The 20,028-nt window shown below is 43.1% G+C and overlaps 1 protein-coding gene across 3 annotated transcripts in view; it reads left to right on the top strand.

Moving 5' to 3' along the window:
- esr2a (estrogen receptor 2a) overlaps positions 1–20,028 on the top strand; it is a 56,981-nt gene that overhangs the window by 28,683 nt on the left and 8,270 nt on the right. For all 3 annotated transcript variants that reach the window (XM_024420557.2, XM_042321769.1, XM_024420556.2), the window contains 4 exons: positions 4,695–5,561; positions 5,993–6,159; positions 14,905–15,021; positions 18,588–18,896. In XM_024420557.2, coding sequence (XP_024276325.1) covers positions 5,098–5,561; positions 5,993–6,159; positions 14,905–15,021; positions 18,588–18,896 — 1,057 coding nt within the window. In that variant the 5' untranslated portion in view covers positions 4,695–5,097. The remainder of the gene's footprint in view (positions 1–4,694; positions 5,562–5,992; positions 6,160–14,904; positions 15,022–18,587; positions 18,897–20,028) is intronic.

The following is a 20,028-nucleotide window of genomic DNA, read 5'->3' as shown; positions in this document are numbered from 1 at the left end:
GGAGATGGGAGAGGCAGGACTTGCAGCGCGAACTGCATCAGAAATAGAACTGACTTCTATTTTAGCCCTTGGCAATGCAGACGCTCGTTGGCTCGCACGAGCAGTGTGGGTGCAATAATTTAATAATATAGATTTCAAAATGTATTTTGCAATGCTCACGCACACGCGACTTGAGCGGTGTAGTCAGCCTGTCATGCGTCCAAAACGTGATGGGATGGTTTCAGCTATGTTTACATTTTGGGCATTGGGATGTGTGCATATTCCTAGCCTGTTGAAGTAGCAGTGAAAGTGTGCCATATAGCCTTTGCTAAGGGGAAACACTAAACAATGATTTACATTTAAGAATGATTAACCTCTCCTTGGAACTGTGTTTCCCAGCAACACATGGGTCATAAAAGGCAACAGACGCCTGCTACCTGAGCTTGTCTGAAACCTGTGTGTGTCTGTGTGTACACACCAATGTGGGTATGTCTTCTGTCACAGTGCATACATTTCTGACACACTATTTACACAAAAGGCTGGTAGCAGCACAGGGTCAGCCATACAGCAGTTTAGGGGTTAAATGTCTTGCTCAAGGCCACAATGGCACTAGGGGATGGCACCAGCCCTGGGTATAGTATATTTCAACTACATAACCTAGCTGTGCTTGCCTGGTTTGCCATTGTAAGGTGGTAGTAGTAATTCTTAACTGAGACCTGAACACTTACATTAACTCCATAAACAAATGCTTAGCCTTTATCTCAGCAGGCTAATACAATTTTGCAGTGTGCATGAGACCCGGGCTTGAACCCACCTAGTCAATAAGATCAGTAATTATCTGGTTCACCCACCAGATTTTCCTACTAAAAAAGTGGGCCCCCTACCAGCCGCGCTTAGTAGCTAGGGATGACCCTGCATGTGTCTGTCTGTTTTTTGTTTCTATATATGTCTACCCATTGGGGTTAAGGTACGTTCATTTTGGCTGGCTTCCCATAAAAACTGCACTCAGAGCACTGGACTGTCGTAATGTGAGTCCTGCACCAAGTCAGACGTCCTGCAGTGTCACAATCAATCAATACACGGAGAAGACCCAGTATTTATCAATTGCACAATTAACAGTTTGTAATCAGTAATGTAACTTTTGGATTACCCAAACTCAGTAAGAGGCATTAGAAGATGACAAAATAAATATTACCGATCTATTGCAGGATAAATCAATGTTGGAGGTTAACATAGTTGGCCATAAATGGATGTTGCATTTGACTTTAAGGGATGGTTATGTAGGCTTTTTCTAACCCACCTCTTTCTACTACAGACAATAATACGATTATGCTATATCTTTACCTATCAAAAACAATTCTTTATAGGCAGCTTATAGTTCTTAAATTCAACCATTATTGGGTTAAAATACACATATAGCCTACATTTGTGATCAGCCATGCACAACAAATAATATCTGTAAATAGCTCAATTACAGTGAAGCAGTGTGATTCATAACAATGCTGTATGTAGATATTAATAATAAGTGATCCGTATCGCCCGTAGGCTACACTGCTGTCATTCTTATCTCCAAGCGTTTAATCAAGTTGGATAATCTTTGGATGCCGACAGCAGTCGCACCATTGGAAGACATAGATTGGACTGTAGCCTAAAAAAAGTCCATTCCTGCTTTTTTCCCGCAATCCATCAAGCACATTTGATGTGTCATCATAGTGGTCTCGTGACTTTCTCGGGTTGAAAAACATAAACTTGCGCCTTTTTCCTATGCTGATTTGAATGTCATTGAGATCAGAAAGGTGTCAAATAATTTCTGAATTGAAAAGTAATCCGAGAAGTAATCATACATTTTTTCAAAAGTATCTGTAATCTGATTAACAATATTGTTGGTGGTAATGTAAGGGGTTGTTTTTTTTGTAATTAGTCCCCAACCCTGTCTCTATGTTTTTGTGTATGCGTGTGTGCTCTGTTGGTTCCGTAAAGGCTCTGACGCCAAACTCATGTGACAAGGGCTACAAATGATCATGGATTATAAAGGGAAGCCCAGCTGTGTGGCGAACATCGATGCCTCTCTCAGAGAGGAGATAAATGTTTTTTTATGCTCCTGTCGAATTAACCCCGATCCTCCTACGAGGACCCCCTCTGCTCAAGAGGACTGTGGGATCGGTGTGGCCAACGTGGGTAAGACTTTCACCCGTGAGAAAACTCTCAAAGCAGCCGGTCCAGATGGTATCCGATATGCGCAGACCAGCTGGCTGGTGTGTTTCTTAGGACATATTTAACCAGTCTGTAATCCCCTCTTGCTTCAAGATGTCCACCATTGTCCCTCTATCCAAGCAACCAAAGGTAACCTGCATAAATGTATATTGCTCTGTAGCACTCTGTCATCATTAGGTGATTTGAGAGGCGGGTTAAGGACCATATCAGCTTAGTGTTGCATGGTATACCGAACCAGTACTTTTTCGATACTAGAACATGAGAAATGTCTCTGTAATATAATTTATTCTGTCAAGTATCTCACGTCGTCTACTGATTGAGAGAGGATCAAGTCTGTCTATTAGCACAGCTGATGTCCCCGTACAGCGCGAGAGCACCGTGCCTGCTCCACTTACTTATTGCTAGCTCTAGCCTTCCAGTGACTTCAGTAATTCCTCATGGGTGTCTGGGCTGCATTACCACTTATGCAGCGCAGAAGTTATCACACTTGAATAATGCAAAACAGCATATAGAAATGTTGAAACTGTTAATTACTGTTCCCAAAACAATGTCCAGTACAGGCTAGACCACTGCAAGGCTGGAAGAGCTTCCAGCTTTGTAGGCAAACTTTCCTTGCTAGCTTACAGCTGAAGCCAACATCTATTCTCTACCCGAGTACATTGTTTGTGATAACATTACGCAAAATTTTGCTGATTTTCAAACCAAAAAATTACAAGTTCAGTTAGTCTCCCATGCCTCTCATCTCTCCCATCTTTGCTCGAGCCTTGAACTAACTTTGTGTGAATGACGTCATGGGTCTTAAAGGGAAAGCGCACACTTTTAGGAAAACAACCTCTCCCTCAACATCAGCAAAACCAAGGAGCTGATCGCGGACTACAGGAAACGGGGATGAACACGCCCCCATCTGCATCGACAAGACTGCAGTGGAGAGGGTCAAAAGCTCCTCGGCGTGCACGTCACAGAGGATCTGACATAGTCAAATCACACCGACACTGTAGGTGCAACAGTGCCTCTTCAACCTCAGACGACTGAAGAAATTTGGCATGGGCCCTCAGATCCTCAAGAAGTATAATAGCTGCACCATCGAGAGCATCTTAACCAGCTATATCATCGCCTGGTATGGCAATTGCACCGCCGTCAACCGCAAGGCTCCACAGAGGGTGTGTGCGGGCATTTACACCAGGCGGTCTCTGAGGAAGGCCCGGAAGATCGTTAATGATCCAGTCACCCGAGCCACTCTTTTATCATCTGGCAAGTGGTATTGGAGCATCGAGTGTCTGACCAACAGGCTCCAAGACCGCTTCGAGACTAGCAAAACTAAAGTATGCATGAGAGCACCAGCTGTTTTGGAAGACTGTGTGGTCACGCTGTCTGTAAGACCTTTAAACAGGTCAACATTCACAAGGCCAGACAGATTACCAGAAAAAAATATTTCCCATTATTTTACCAGGTAAGTTGACTGAGAACACATTCTCATTTGCAGCAACGACCTGGGGAATAGTTACAGGGGAGAGGACGGGATGAATGAGACAATTCTAAACTGGGGATTATTAGAGGGGAAAGGAGGGGGATGAATGAGCCAATTGTAAACTGGGGATTATTAGGTGGGAATTTAGCCAGGACACCAGGGTTAACACCCCTACTCTTATAATAAGTGCCATGGGATCTTTAATGACCTCAGAGAGCCAGGACACCCGTTTAACGTCCCATCCGAAAGACAGCACCCTACACAGGGATATTGGGATATTTTGGGATATATTTTTAGACCAGAGGAAAGAGTGCCTCCTACTGGCCCTCCAACACCACTTCCAGCAGCATCTGGTCTCCCATCCAGGAACTGACTAGGACCAACCCTGCTTAGCTTCAGAAGCAAGCCAGCAGTGGTATGCAGGGCAAACTTGATGATGGTGTTGGAGTCGTGCCTGGCCATGCAGTCATGAGTGAAGAGGGAGTACAGGAGGGGACTGAGCACGCATCCCTGAGGGGCCCCCGTGTTGAAGATCAGCGTGGCGGATGTGTTGTTACCTACCCTTACCACCTGGTGGGCGGCCTGTCAGGAAGTCCAGGATCCAGTTGTAGAGGGAGGTGTTTAGTCTTTGGGCTTTGATCGTTTTCATTTTTCAATACTCCACATGTAGTCCTTTATTCTTCATGGTTTGATGAGATGCTAACTATGTCTGTAGCCACTGGCAGTACTTGAATAAGGTCTCAATTACAAAGAGTGCTATAGTGAGTGGAGCTGTGGAGGTTATCTGAGTAGTGTTGAAAACCTGGGTCATGTTCAGTAGGCAGAAAAACTGTCTTGTCATAAAATTTAAAAAAATATGTGAAAGGAGATTGGATAGTGCAGTCCCCTTTTTAAAAATACAAAAAAAGTTATGGAACATCTTCGGTTTTGTGCATAGAATGTTATTGGCTCTCAATAATTCGTTTGAGTTTAATGTATGATGTTTTAGTGAAGTGCTCTGTTTGACACAATCCTTTTCTTTCTTTCCCTACAGTTGGAATCCCCTGATATCGGAGACCCTGCCATTGTGTCATTTTTTGATGTCGTCAGAGATCCATACACGGATGGATTGCTACTCCACTTATCGATTCTGTGAAAAAGCCACGTCCATGTCTGGTGACACAACCCCTGAAACCGTGTTCCATGCTGATGATGCATTACAGCCAGATCCTCTTGTAGACTTCCTATAGTCGAGTCTCTTGCTAAAATTCTCATAGACCTCTGCTAAAGCCTGCTTTGAGATCTCCTACAGTTGGGACCATAAGCACATGTCTAGGATCAGCTTTTCCTCCCCCAATTATAATCTCAATCATTAATGAAGGAAAAATTCACAACTGACCTTAAATCAGCTTCAAGGGACACTGTCATCCTCCTACTGGGAGTGGTGTGTCTCATTGATGTCACAATATAGAAGACTCCCTGGCCTGCCTTCAGAGCTCCCGCAGTCGCCAATGGCTGCGTCTCCACTCCCGGAGCGTGACTCTGCGACCCTTCTGAAGCTGCAGGAAGTGGATCCCAGCCGTGTTGGCCGCGGTGGCCGCATCCTCTCGCCCATCTTCAGCGCCCCGTCCCCGGCGCTGCCCATGGAGGCCCACCCCATCTGCATCCCCTCGCCATACACTGACATCGGGCACGACTTCAACCCCTTGTCCTTCTACAGCCCCACTCTGCTGAGCTACGCTGGGCCCGCGCTCTCTGACTGCCCATCCACCCACCAGTCCCTCAGTCCCTCCCTCTTCTGGCCCCCCCAAACTCACATGGGGCCTCCATTGTCTCTGCACCATCGGCCCCAATCTCGCCCACAGCAAGGCCAGCCAACCCGAGTGTCCTGGGCGGAGCCCCACGCCCTATCTGAGAGCAGGTAGGAAGGAAACTGAGTTTCTTCACTCCTTGCAGGCTTTTGCCCTAGCCCAGCACTAACAAACCTGATTCTAATTATAAACTGGGCAAAAGCCCCCACACATTTCAGACCTCCAACTGCTGCATTTCATTAGAAAATTCAGAGCCTATTCTTTGTGAAGGGACTAGATAGGTGTGAGCCATTGCTCTATCTTGTTTCCACCACAGAACAAGAATTTGATTATATTTACAGTGTTTTCTTCATATTGCTTTCACCTATCCAGTCCTGTTAGATCTGTGATGGTGAGTCAGTAAGGTCAGAAGGGAGGGGGGCACTTTGAAAGGCTTATTCATGAATGTCATTATAAAGTTTTACCCTTGTTTTGTATGGTTTTCAAAACATCATCAGTCATGTTGTCTTTGCTGTCTGTATTCTCTCTGTGTGACGGACAGCAAGCCTCTGAGGAAGCGCTCGCAGGAGGGTGAGGAGACGGTCATCTCGCTGGAAGGGAAGGCTGAACTGCACTTCTGTGCCGTGTGTCACGACTACGCGTCGGGCTACCACTACGGGGTGTGGTCCTGCGAGGGCTGCAAGGCTTTCTTCAAGAGGAGCATCCAAGGTAGTAAGGGCTCAGTGTTCCAGATCATGCACATACAGTGCCTTCAAAGTATTCATACCCCTTGACCCCTCATTTTGTTGTGTTACAACCTGAATTCCAAATGGATAAAATAGATTTTTTTACACACAATACCTCATAATGACAAAGTAAAAACATGTTTTTAGAATTTGTTGCAAATTTATTAAAAATTAGGTACAGAAATATCTACTTTACATAAGTATTCATACCTCTTTGCTATGATACTCCAAATTGAGCTCAGGGGCATCCAATTTACTTTGATCATCCTTGAGATGTCACTACAGCTTGATTGGAGTCCACCTGTGATTGCTTGGACATGATTTAGAAAGAAACACACCTGTCTATATAAGGTCCTACAGTTGAAAGTGCATGTCAGAGCAGAAACTACACCATGAAGTCCAAAGAACTGTCCGTAGATCTCCAAGATTTAATTGTGATGAAGCATATATCTGGGGAAGGGTATAAAACTATTTCTCAAGTGTTGAAAGTTTAAGAGCACAGTTGTCTCCAAAAAATATGGAACTACCCAGACTCTGCCTAATGCTGGCTGTCCAAACAAACTGAGCAACCAGGAAAGAACGACCTTGGTCAGGGTGGTAACCAAGAGCCCAATGACCACTCTGACAGAACTATGGAGTTCCTTAGCTGAGATGGGACAACCTGCCAGAAGGACAGTATTCTCTACAGCACTTTACTAGGCTGGGCTTTATGGGAGTGGCCAGATGGAAGCCACTCCTGAGAAAAAGACACATGACAGCACGCCTGGAGTTTGCAAAATGACATGTGAAAGACTTGAGATCATAAGGCAAAATATGTTGTGGTCTGACGAGAAAAAAATGGAACACTTTGGCCTGAAGCGCTACGTCTGCTTACTTTGAAGCATGATGGTGGTAGAATCATGCTCTGGGGATGCTTTTCAGTGGCAGGGACTGGAGACTGGTAAGGATAAAGGGGAAAATGAATGGAGCCAAATAAAGGGAAAACCTTAAACCTGCTTCAGAATGACCTCAGACTGGGGGCAAAGATTTACTTTCCAAGAGAACAATGACCCCAAGCATACAGCCAAAGCAAGCTGGAATGGCTTCTGAACAAGAATGTGAAAGTCCTTGAGTGGCCGAGCCAAAGCCCAGACGTGAATCCCATTGAAAATCTGTGGAAAGACTTGACAATGACTTTTCACCGCCGCTCAACAGAGCTTGAGAAAATCTGCAAGGAAGAAGGGGTGAAAATCCCCAACTCCAGATGTACAAAGCTGATACAGACATACCCAAGTTGACTCAAAGCAGTAATCGCACGTATTGACTTGGGTGTGAATACTTATGTAAATGAGATACTTCTGTATTTAGTTTACAAAGAAATTGCTACAAAATGTAAAAACATGTTTTCACTTTGTCATTATGAGGTATTGTGTGCAGATGGGTGAGAAATTGTAATTTAATAAATTTTGAATTTGGGTTGTAACAACAAAATGTGGAATAAGTCAAGGGGTATGAATACTTTCTGAAGGCATTGCAGGGGGGAATTCTGTATCGAGTTAAACGTGCGTAAATGGAACACAATTCTATTTTTATGCACTTTTCTCTCAACCTGTATTCTGACCTTGAATTTAAGCAGGAGAATAGCATGCTCGTCACACGTTATCCGTTTGGGGTGGAGATCAAAGACATGAAGGTGTGGAGGAGGTGTGTCTACACATAGTCTGTGTTCTGACCTTGATTTAATTCCCTCATAATTCCACCACCTTACGATGAATAAGCTTGAGCAACCTGTCCGTTCCAAGTGGAACAACATCAACTGAATTTTTTTTAGATAGAAATAACCCCATTCTCCATGCACTGTAATTTACAAATTGATAAGAGCTAGCTACAGTGGGACAAAAAAGTATTTAGTCAGCCACCAAAGTTCTCCAACTTAAAAAGATGAGAGAGGCCTGTAATTTTGAGCATAGGTACACTTCAACTATGACAGACAAAATGAGAAAAGAAAATCCAGAAAAATCACATTGTAGGATTTTTAATGAATTTATTTGCAAATTATGGTGGAAAATAAGTATTTGGTCAATAACAAAAGTTTATCTCAATACTTTGTTATATACCCTTTGTTGGCAATGACAGAGGTCAAACATTTTCTGTAAGTCTTCACAAGGTTTTCACACACTGTTGCTGGTATTTTGGCCCATTCCTCCATGCAGATCTCCTCTAGAGCAGTGATGTTTTGGGGCTGTTGCTGGGCAACATAGACTTTCAACTCCCGCCAAAGATTTTCTATGGGGTTGAGATCTGGAGACTGGCTAGGCCACTCCACGACCTTGAAATGCTTCTTACGAAGCCACTCCTTCGTTGCCCGGGCGATGTGTTTCGGATCATTGTCATGCTGAAAGACCCAGCCACATTTCATCTTTAATGCCCTTGCTGATGGAAGGAGGTTTTCACTCAAAATCTCACGATACATGGCCCCATTCATTCTTTCCTTTACACGGATCAGTCGTCCTCGTCCCATTGCAGAAAAACAGCCCCAAAGCATGATGTTTCCACCCCCATGCTTCACAGTAGGTATGGTGTTCTTTGGATGCAACTCAGCATTCTTTGTCCTCCAAACACGACGAGTAGAGTTTTTTTATTTCATCTGACCATATGACATTCTCCCAATCTTCTTCTGGATCATCCAAATGCTCTCTAGCAAACTTCAGACGGGCCTGGACATGTACTGGCTTAAGCAGGGGGACACATCTAGCACTGTAGGATTTGAGTCCCTGGCGGCGTAGTGTGTTACTGATGGTAGGCTTTGTTACTTTGGTCCCAGCTCTCTGCAGGTCATTCACTAGGTCCCCACGTGTTGTTCTGGGATTTTTGCTCACCGTTCTTGTGATCATTTTGACCCCACGGGGTGAGATCTAGCGTGGAGCCCCAGATCGAGGGAGATTATCAGTGGTCTTGTATGTCTTCCATTTCCTAATAATTGCTCCCACAGTTGATTTCTTCAAACCAAGCTGCTTACCTATTGCAGATTCAGTCTTCCCAGCCTGGTGCAGGTCTACAATTTTGTTTCTGGTGTCCTTTGACAGCTCTTTGGTCTTGGCCATAGTGGAGTTTGGAGTGTGACTGTTTGAGGTTGTGGACAGGTGTCTTTTATACTGATAACAACTTCAAACAGGTGCCATTAATACAGGTAACGAGTGGAGGACAGAGGAGCCTCTTAAAGAAGAAGTTACAGGTCTGTGAGAGCCAGAAATCTTGCTTGTTTGTGATTTTTTTTTCTCATTTTGTCTGTCATAGTTTAAGTGTACCTATGATGAAAATTACAGGCCTCTCTCATTTTTAAGTGGGAGAACTTGCACAATTGGTGGCTGACTAAATACTTTTTTGCCCCAATGTAAATGAGTATGTCGTTTGGACAAGGGGATTGTGAATATCAATGACAATTGTTTTAGATCTATTTTACCTTCATGATCGCTGGAGACATGTGACACCAATCATATGGCAGCAAACTGAAGCATATCAACATATCACATTTTCCACAGTGACGGTTATGAAATGCTGGCCTTATAACCTTGAAGGGATGCAATTTAGAGACCCAAGCTATAGGTTTCAGTAGCCACGAGCAAATGACAGTATAGCGCCAAACCTACCAAGTTGATTTATGATTTCTAGAATGTTTTATTTATATGCCCAAACTTTTCACTGTATTTCTTTTATAATTTGTATCGTGTTATATATTAGCCATTATCAGTAGCCTTTCTTTCCTCTGTCTCGTTCGTGTGGTTGTTCCTGAGGATTGTGAATCATGTTCGACTAATGTATTATAAGTAATACGGGACATGTAGTCTATTTGAATCATTATGGAACAGCGACCATACGTGGCTGTTTAAACCTGGAGCCTGGCGCACGGTTCATGACGACTGGACCATTGTCATCACAGTTCAGTGATTAGTGAGGATTATTAGAGTAGATTTATAGGAGTACTGTTCAGCCCCTATTGTTTCAGGGATGGAACAATTGAATATGGCAACTTTCAAGATTAATCAAACCACTGTATTATTGATTCACCAATATATTTTGTGCCTAAAAAATTGAGAACTTTCCTAATCCTAAATAATACACAAGATCAGAGTATTTTTTCCCAAATAACAAACAAGTATTTGTATATTTCGATGGCTTTCTTTCCACTTCTGGATTTAGTGTCTCTTATTGATTCTGAAATGTGACACAACCGCTGAAATATTTTGAACCGCTCTTTTCATATATTCTAGTGCATGGGTGTGCAACCCTGTTCCTGGAGTTCCGTAGGTATTGTACCGCAGGATTTTGATCCAACTAGGCACCACACGTGACCAACTGATTTAATTGATCAGTTCAGGGATAAATTCAACACACCTGGTCTTCCAGGTCAATTAAATCAAAAACATGAAGTGCCTGCACTCCAGGACAAGGGTTGCCTGTCCTGGAGAGCTGGTCTGTCGATAAATTCAAATGAAAGGTATTTAAAGGGATGGTTTTCAATAAATGTATGGAAAACCATATTGAATGAGAACTCTATAAGAAAATCTATAGGCCAGCAAGTGGGAGTGTTTTCAGCAGTTTAAATAAATTCATGAATAGGACACACACACACAAACACAACTCTGCAGCTTTAGTGAAGTGTCAACATACCTGATTCAACTCGTCAAAGTGTGTGAGTAATGAGTAGAGTTGGACGTATGACTGGTTGGCTGGAACAAAAACCTGCACCCACAGTGGTCCTCATAGGGTAACATTGCCCACACCTACTCGAGATGAAGAGGGGGAAAGAGGGAAATAGTGAGGTTCTTCAATAGATAATTTCACATCAGAAATACCTTCTGCTTTTACAACTTATTTACCACTAATCATATTTTTTATTTAACCTTTATTTAACCAGGTAGGCAAGTTGAGAACAAGTTCTCATTTACAATTGCGACCTGGCCAAGATAAAGCAAAGCAGTTCGACAGATACAACGACACAGAGTTACACATGGAGTAAAACAAACATACAGTCAATAATACAGTATAAACAAGTCTATATACGATGTGAGCAAATGAGGTGAGAAGGGAGGTAAAGGCAAAAAAGGCCATGGTGGCAAAGTAAATACAATATAGCAAGTAAAACACTGGAATGGTAGTCTTGCAATGGAAGAATGTGCAAAGTAGAAATAAAAATAATGGGGTGCAAAGGAGCAAAATTAATTAATTAATTAAATACAGTTGGGAAAGAGGTAGTTGTTTGGGCTAAATTATAGGTGGGCTATGTACAGGTGCAGTAATCTGTGAGCTGCTCTGACAGTTGGTGCTTAAAGCTAGTGAGGGAGATAAGTGTTTCCAGATTTTTGTAGTTCGTTCCAGTCATTGGCAGCAGAAAACTGGAAGGAGAGGCGGCCAAAGAAATAATTGGTTTTGAGGGTGACTAGAGAGATATACCTGATGGAGCGTGTGCTACAGGTGGGAGATGCTATGGTGACCAGCGAGCTGAGATAAGGGGGACTTTACCTAGCAGGGTCTTGTAGATGACATGGAGCCAGTGGGTTTGGCGACGAGTATGAAGCGAGGGCCAGCCAACGAGAGCGTACAGGTCGCAATGGTGGGTAGTATATGGGGCTTTGGTGACAAAAGGGATTGCACTGTGATAGTCTGCATCCAATTTGTTGAGTAGGGTATTGGAGGCTATTTTGTAAATGACATCGCCAAAGTCGAGGATTGGTAGGATGGTCAGTTTTACAAGGGTATGTTTGGCAGCATGAGTGAAGGATGCTTTGTTGCGAAATAGGAAGCCAATTCTAGATTTAACTTTGGATTGGAGATGTTTGATATGGGTCTGGAAGGAGAGTTTACAGTCTAACCAGACACCTAAGTATTTGTAGTTGTCCACGTATTCTAAGTCAGAGCCGTCCAGAGTAGTGATGTTGGACAGACGGGTAGGTGCAGGTAGCGATCGGTTGAAGAGCATGCATTTAGTTTTACTTGTATTTAAGAGCAATTGGAGGCCACGGAAGGAGAGTTGTATGGCATTGAAGCTTGCCTGGAGGGTTGTTAACACAGTGTCCAAAGAAGGGCCAGAAGTATACAGAATGGTGTCGTCTGCGTAGAGGTGGATCAGAGACTCACCAGCAGCAAGAGCGACCTCATTGATGTATACAGAGAAGAGAGTCGGTCCAAGAATTGAACCCTGTGGCACCCCCATAGAGACTGCCAGAGGTCCGGACAGAAGACCCTCCGATTTGACACACTGAACTCTATCAGAGAAGTAGTTGATGAACCAGGCGAGGCAATCATTTGAGAAACCAATATATAAGTATAAGGTCATCAGTGACAACCCTCACAGATAGCTTGTGTTGTCAATCCTATTGGACGTCTTTCTTCTGCTATCTTTGGGACAGATTTACCAAGGCCAGGATTCAAGCCGATCGTGCTTTGTCAACAATGTGTATTTTAAAGTCAATGTTTCTGCGTTCGCAGAGACCACATTCACTGTAAACGCTGCATGTTGGAAATTACCATTAAATGGCACGTTAACAACAAAACGTGATCGGATTGAATCCCGACCTAAGCATTTAGAACCACTATGCTGAGAAGGAAATACATATTGAGGATAGAACAAAAGGGTAAGGATACGGCCACATTGAGATGCATGACCACGGTCCGTTTTTGTCAGTCAAAAGTTCTCAACTATGACAATCTACATACAGTTGAAGTTGGAAGTTTACTTACACCTTAGCTAAATACATTTAAACTCAGTTTTTCACAATTCCTGACATTTAATCAGAGTAAAAATTCCCTGTCATAGTTCAGTTAGGATCACCACTTTATTTTAAGAATGTGAAATGTCAGAATAATAGTAGAGAATTATTTATTTCAGCTTTTATTTCTTTCATCACATTCTCAGGGGGTCAGAAGTTTACATCCACTCAATTAGGTTTTAGTAGCATTGCCTTTAAATTGTTTAACTTCGGTCAAACGTTTCGGGTAGCCTACCACAAGCTTCCCATAATAAGTTGGGTGAATTTTGGCCCATTCCTCCTGACAGAGCTAGTGTAACTGAGTCAGGTTTGTAGGCCTCCTTTCTCGCCCACTCTTTTTCAGTTCTGCCCACAAATTTTCTATAGGATTGAGGTCAGGGCTTTGTGATGGCCACTCCAATATCTTAACTTTGTTGTCCTTAAGCCATTTTGTCACAACTTTGGAAGTATGCTTGGGGTCATTGTCCATTTGGAAGACCCATTTGCAACCAAGCTTTAACTTCCTGACTGATGTCTTCAGATGTTGCTTTAATATATCCACATCATTTTCCTTCCTCGTGAAGCCATCTATTTTGTGAAATGCCTCAGTTCCTCCTGAGGCAAAGTACCCCCACAATATGATGCTGCCACCCCCGTGCTTCGTGGTTAGGATGGTGTTCTTCGACTTGCAAGCCTCCCCCCTTTTCCTCCAAACATAATGATGGTCATTATGGCCAAACAGTTCTATTTTTGTTTAATCAGACCAGAGGACATTTCTCCAAAAAGTACAATCTTTGTCCCCATGTGCAGTTGCAAACCGTGGTCTGGCTTTTTTATGGTGGTTTTGGAGCAGTGGGTTCTTCCTTGCTGATGTCGATATAGGACTTGTTTTTCTGTGGATATAGATACTTTTGTACCTGTTTCTTCCAGAATCTTCACAAGGTCCTTTGCTGTTGTGCTGGGATTGATTTGCACTTTTCACACCAAAGTACGTTCATCTCTTGGAGACAGAACGCGTCTCCTTCCTGAGCGGTATGACGGCTGCGTGGTCCCATGGTGTTTATACTTGCATACTATTGTTTGTACAGATGAACGTGGTACCTTCAGGCGTTTGGAAATTGCTCCCAAGGATGAACCAGACTTGCGAAGGTCTACAATTCTTGGCTGATTTCTTTAGATTTTCCTATGATGTCAAGCAAAGAGGCGCTGAGTTTGAAGGTAGGCCTTGAAATTAATCCACAGGTACACCTCCAATTGACTCAGGCTAATTGACATCATTTATCAGATGACATAATTTTCTGGAATTTTCCAAGCTGTTTAAAGGTACAGTCAACTTAGTGTATTGTAAACTTCTGACCCACTGGAATTGTGATGCAGTGAGTCATAAGTGAAATAATCTGTCTGTAAACAATTACTTGTGTCATGCACAAAGTAGATGTCCTAACCGACTTGCCAAAACTATAGTTTGTTAAGAAGACATTTGTGGAGTGGTTGAAAATGTGTGTGTGTGCGCATGTGTGCATGTGTGTGAATCTCACATCTTAAAGGGATTAAAAGGAGACAAGCCAGGAAATGGTCTGCCAAAGTCCTCTCTCATTTCTCTCCACCCCATGGCAAAATGTGTAGAATTGCATGAAATGAACTCTAAACGTACATTCTTTCTCTCCACTGTCAAGAGGGGTCTGTAAAAATGTTTTGTTCCCAATGTGGTGGTGGGGGGGGGTGTTGCACATGTGGGTACACAGACCCGCGAGCAACTGCCTTCCCTCATGATGAGTTCAGATTTTTTCGTGGCCTAACCCCCATCAAAGTTGCCCATCCCTGAAGTAGAGGAACCTTTCCTCTCGCTCTCACTCTGACCTTTTACATTTGTTTTCTTGTATTTAGCTGCCAATGTACACATGGAATAAAACTAAACAAATATTTATCTTCCTCTTATCTCTTCTCTCCCTATCTACCCTTTGTAAACCCCTCTCTCTCTCTCTCTCTCTCTCTCTCAGGTCACAATGACTACATCTGCCCGGCGACCAACCAGTGCACTATTGATAAGAACCGCCGCAAGAGCTGCCAGGCGTGCCGCCTCCGCAAGTGCTACGAAGTGGGCATGACGAAGTGTGGTACGTGTCCCTCTCGCTTTCCTTACTACCCCTCCATCCCTTTATCATCCTTTTCTTCTACCTCCTTCACACTATCCTCACCCTAATCTTGCCAGTGGTGTTATTCACAAAGCATCTCAGATCAAGCCCCCCTAACATATAATCATATTTATTATGACCTACGACAAAAATGATCCTGGATCAGTACTCCTACTCTGAGACGTTAAAGACATACAGCTTCTATATAGTCCAGTGTGTGGCCAATGTTTGTGTGTCCAGTGCCTTAGAAATAGTTCATTTTTGATATGTGAATATTCCCCACTGGCTAGACTTTGCTCTCACAATGAGCAGAGGCACTGAAGCTACGATATAGTTACATACTCACACACATGCTCGCCCGGGGACCCACACATTCACACACGTTTGCAAGTGGACAAGAAATATAGTTGCTATTTGCTTTCTCTACTCTGTGAGCCTTGTGCATCAGGTGGATGTCTAGGATGTTTTGCTCCATTCAATGTAATGATCTGTTTGTACCAAGATAAATTACGGTTCAGTTGCTATAGAGACACAGGTTGGTACGGTTGTCATTTCATTGTTTGTTGATCACACATTTCCTCGTCAAGATGAACATTTTGATTTTAAATCCAAACCTAGATAGCAAAGTACAAGGCTACTTCATGCAAGACGACTGAAGTCTAGAAAGCATAGGGTGGCCGTCCTTTCGCTTGCCGTCGCAGTGGTGTGTCATAGTGACCACCTGCTGGGTGCCGGCGTACTGTGGCTCTTTGTGCCGATTCAACATGTAGAATCGTAAACTGGAAAAAGACACTTTCCCATTAATCGTTGTGGTGATATTCCCTCTCTTTCTATCTGTGAGATATAGAGTGCATTCGGAAAGTATTCAGACCCCTTGACGTTTTCCACATTTATGTTCTGTTACAGCATTATTCTAAAATTGATTAAGTCGTTTTTTCCCCTCGTCAATCTACACTCAATACCCCATAAGGGTTTTACAAATGTATAAATAAAAAAACACAGAAATACAGCTGAAAACACTCCCACTGGCTGGCCAATAGATGTTCTCATGGAGTTTTCATTCACTAGGGTTTTCCATACATTTATCTAAAGCCATCCCTTTAAATTTAGTGTACCTTTCATTTGAATTTATCAACAGACTCTCTAAAACAGGCTTAGGCAACACTCGCCCTGGAGTGCTGCAGGCACGTCATGTTTTTGATTTAATTGACCTGGAAGACCAGGTGTGTTGAATTTATTGATCAGTTCGGCGAATTTATCCCTGAACTGATCAATTGGCTCAGTTGGTCACGTGTGGTGCCTAGTTGGAACAAAATCCTGCAGTACAGTGCATTCGGAAAGTGTTCAGAACGCTTGACTTTTTCCACATTTTGTTACGGTAAAGCCTTATTCTGAAATGGATTAAATCGTTTTATATACACACACACAATACCCCATAATGACAAAGCAAAAACAGGTTTTTAGAAATGTTTGCAAATTTATATAGAAAAAAAAAATGGAAATATCACATTCACATATGTATTCAGACCCTTTACTCAGTACTTTATTGAAGCACCTTTGGCAGCGATTACAGCCTCAAGTCTTCTTGGGTAGGACACTACAAGCTTGGCACACCAGTATTTGGGGAATTTCTACCATTCTTCTCTGCAGATCCTTTCAAGCTCTGTCAGGTTCGATGGGGACCGTCACTACACAGCTATTTTCAGGTCTCTCCAGAGATGTTCGATCACGTCCAAGCTGGGCTCTGGCTGGGCCACTCAAGAACATTCAGAGACTTGTCCCGAAGTCACTCCTGCGTTGTCTTGGCTGTGTGCTAAGGGTCGTTGTCCTGTTGGAAGGTTGAACCTTCGCCCCAGTCTGAGGTCCTGAGCACTTTGGAGCAGGTTTTCATTAAGGATCTCTCTACTTTACTCTGTTCATCTTTCCATCGATCCTGACTAGTCTCTCAGTCCCTGCTGCTGAAAAACATCCCCACAGCATGATGCTGCCACCACCATGCGTCACCATAGGGATGGTGCCAGGTTTCCTCCAAATTTGACATTTGGCATTCAGGCCAAAGAGTTCAATCTTGGTTTCATCAGGCCAGATAATCTTGTTGCTCATCTGAGGGTCCTTTAGGTGCCTTTTGGCAAACTCTGTCATGGGGCTGTCATGTGCCTTTTACTGAGGAGTGGCCTCTGTCTGGCCACCCTAACATAAAGGCCTGATTGGTGGAGTGCTGCAGAGATGATTGTCCTTCTGGAAGGTTCTCCCATCTCCACAGATGAACTCTGGAGCGCCATCAGAGTGTCCATCGGGTTCTTGGTCACCTCCCTGACCAAGGCCATTCTCCCCCGATTTCGCAGTTTTACCGGGCTGCCAGCTCTAGAAGAGTCTTGGTGGTTCCAAACTTCTTCCATTTAAGAATGATGGAGGTCACTGTGTTCTTGGGGACCTTCAATGCTGCAGAAATGTTTTAGTACCCTTATCCAGATCTGTGCCTCGACACAATCCTGTCTCGAAGCTCTACGGACAATTTATTCGACCACATGGCTTGGTTTTTGCGCTGACATGCACTGTCTACTGTGTGACCTAATATAGACAGGTGTGTGCCTTTCCAAGTCATGTCCAATAAATTGCATTTACCACAGGTGGACTCCAATTAAGGTGTAGAAACATCTCAAGGCTGATCAATGGAAAGAGAATGCACCTGAGCCCAATTTTGGGTCTCATAGCAAAGGGTCTGAATACCTACAGTACTTGTCAAAAGTTTGGACACACCGATCGATTCATTCCAGGGTTTTTCTTCATTTTTACTATTTTCTACAATGTAGAATAATCATGAAGACATCAACACTATGAAATAAAACATACGGAATCATGTAGTAACCAAAAAAGTGTTAAACAAATCTAAATATATTTTATATTTGAGATTCTTCAAAGTAGCAACCCTTTGCCTTGATGACAGCTTTGCACACTCTTGGAATTATCTCAACCAGCTTCAGGAGGTATGGAATGGATTTCCATTAACAGTTGTGTCTTGTTAATTTGGGGAATTTCTTTCCTTCTTAAGAGGTGGTATACAAAATATAGCCCTATTCCAAATTATGGCAAGAACAGCTCAAATAAGCAAAGAGAAATGACAGTCCATCATTAATTTAAGACACGAAGGTCATTCAATCCGGAACAGTTCAAGAACTTTGAAAGTTTCTTCAAGTGCCGTCACAAAAAAATTGCTGCAAAGAAACCACTACTAAAGTACACAAATAATAATAAGAGACACGAGCAATGGACATTAGACCGGTGGAAATGTTTCCTTTGGTCTGTCCAAATTTGAGATTTTTGGTTCCAACAACCATGTCTTTGTGAAATGCAGAGTAGATGAACGGATGATCTCTGCATGGAGGAGGAGGTGTGATGGTGTGGGTTGCTTTGCTGGTGACATTGTCAGTGATTTTATTTAGAATTCAAGGCACACTTAACCAGCATTCTGCAGTGATACACCATCCCATCTGATTTGCGCTTAGTGGGACTATAATTTGTTTTTCAACACCTCCTTTTTCCTTCAGGCATGCGTCGCGACCGCAGCAGCTACCGGGGTCATCAACCGAGGCGCGTGGGTCGCTTCTTCACCCGGGGCACTGCTAGCGGGCCCAAGCGGGTCCTAGCTGAGGGGGGCGAGCCAATCAAGGAACTCTGCCCCACAGTATTAACCCCGGAGCAGCTGATTGGCCGGATCATGGAGGCAGAGCCACCGGAGATCTTCCTCCAGAAGGACATGAGGAGGCCCCTGACGGAGGCCAACGTCATGATGTCACTCACCAACCTGGCCGACAAGGAGCTGGTCCACATGATCAGCTGGGCAAAGAAGATCCCAGGTTGGTGTTGATTGATTTATTGTCTGTTTTTTATCCACAATTAAAAAACAATACTTTCCTAGCATCATATGTTCAATTCTATTCCATTCTTTGTGCACAAGTTAAGTACAGCAGAAAAACTGTATAAAACATTGACACAATGAACAATGAGGCCGAAAAGTCTTGTGTTCCTGTGTCCATGTAAAGCCTATATGTGTATCCTCTGTCAATGGGTGTGACAATAACAGAGTGACAGAGCATTAAGTACAGCATACTGTTGAGTAACCTGAATCAATTGAATACATTTTTCTTAACATTTTCCGGCATAACAGTGTAATAATGTTCTAATTTCCTGTTTTCAACAACTGTTGTCTCTTTTATTCTCAACAGTGATATTCAGGTAGTCAGAATGTAAAAAGGAAGACCGATTAGAAGACAAAGGAAGGTCTGAAACGGGATTTGTACCCATGTCTCCTGGGGTATATGTGGTTCGGGGGGCTCAGAGAGCAAACATTAATTATGCATGTCAATCTCTCCTGGTTGATTTTAAAATGATAATAAATAAAACAGATAAAAATACACCTTATGGAACAGCAGGGACTGTGAAGCAACACAAACATTGGCAGCAGCTAATTGAGGATCCATAATAAATACAAATACTGGGCAATGAGCATCGATGTACTATACGGTAGTCTACACTCCTAAGGGACGCTGCAAAAAGTATAGGGTAGTTTGGGATGTCTAGTTTTCTGTGCTAGAGAAGCATTGCCCCTGCTTTATTCAGTGGAACCCCATTGTCTGCTAGGGTTGAAGTAAAGTAAAAGGTTATATGTAAATGGCCGTGTACACACTTAAGTTGTGCAGCTGATGTACAACGCATTGGACACAACGGTTGTGATACAGTGGAGAGATATTCTGCATTGAAGTAATAGGTTGTGCACAATGGTAGTGTAAACATTTTTGTTCTGACAAACACTCCAATGTATCACAAACATAAAGGGTGTCACAATCATTGTGTCAAAGGTGTTGTATATCAGTTCTACCTGAGTGTGTACGGGGCCATAATCTACTCACTGTTTGCTGTTCATAAATATGACTTTTTTAAGTATCACCAAGTGTCATTATTACATTGCGAACAACAAAACCGCGTGTA

The sequence above is a fragment of the Oncorhynchus tshawytscha genome, linkage group LG05 (assembly GCF_018296145.1).
Source record: "Oncorhynchus tshawytscha isolate Ot180627B linkage group LG05, Otsh_v2.0, whole genome shotgun sequence".
Taxonomy (NCBI): Eukaryota; Metazoa; Chordata; class Actinopteri; order Salmoniformes; family Salmonidae; genus Oncorhynchus; species Oncorhynchus tshawytscha.
Note: the sequence above shows the minus strand (reverse complement) of the source record. Positions and strands in the feature narration are given on the sequence as shown.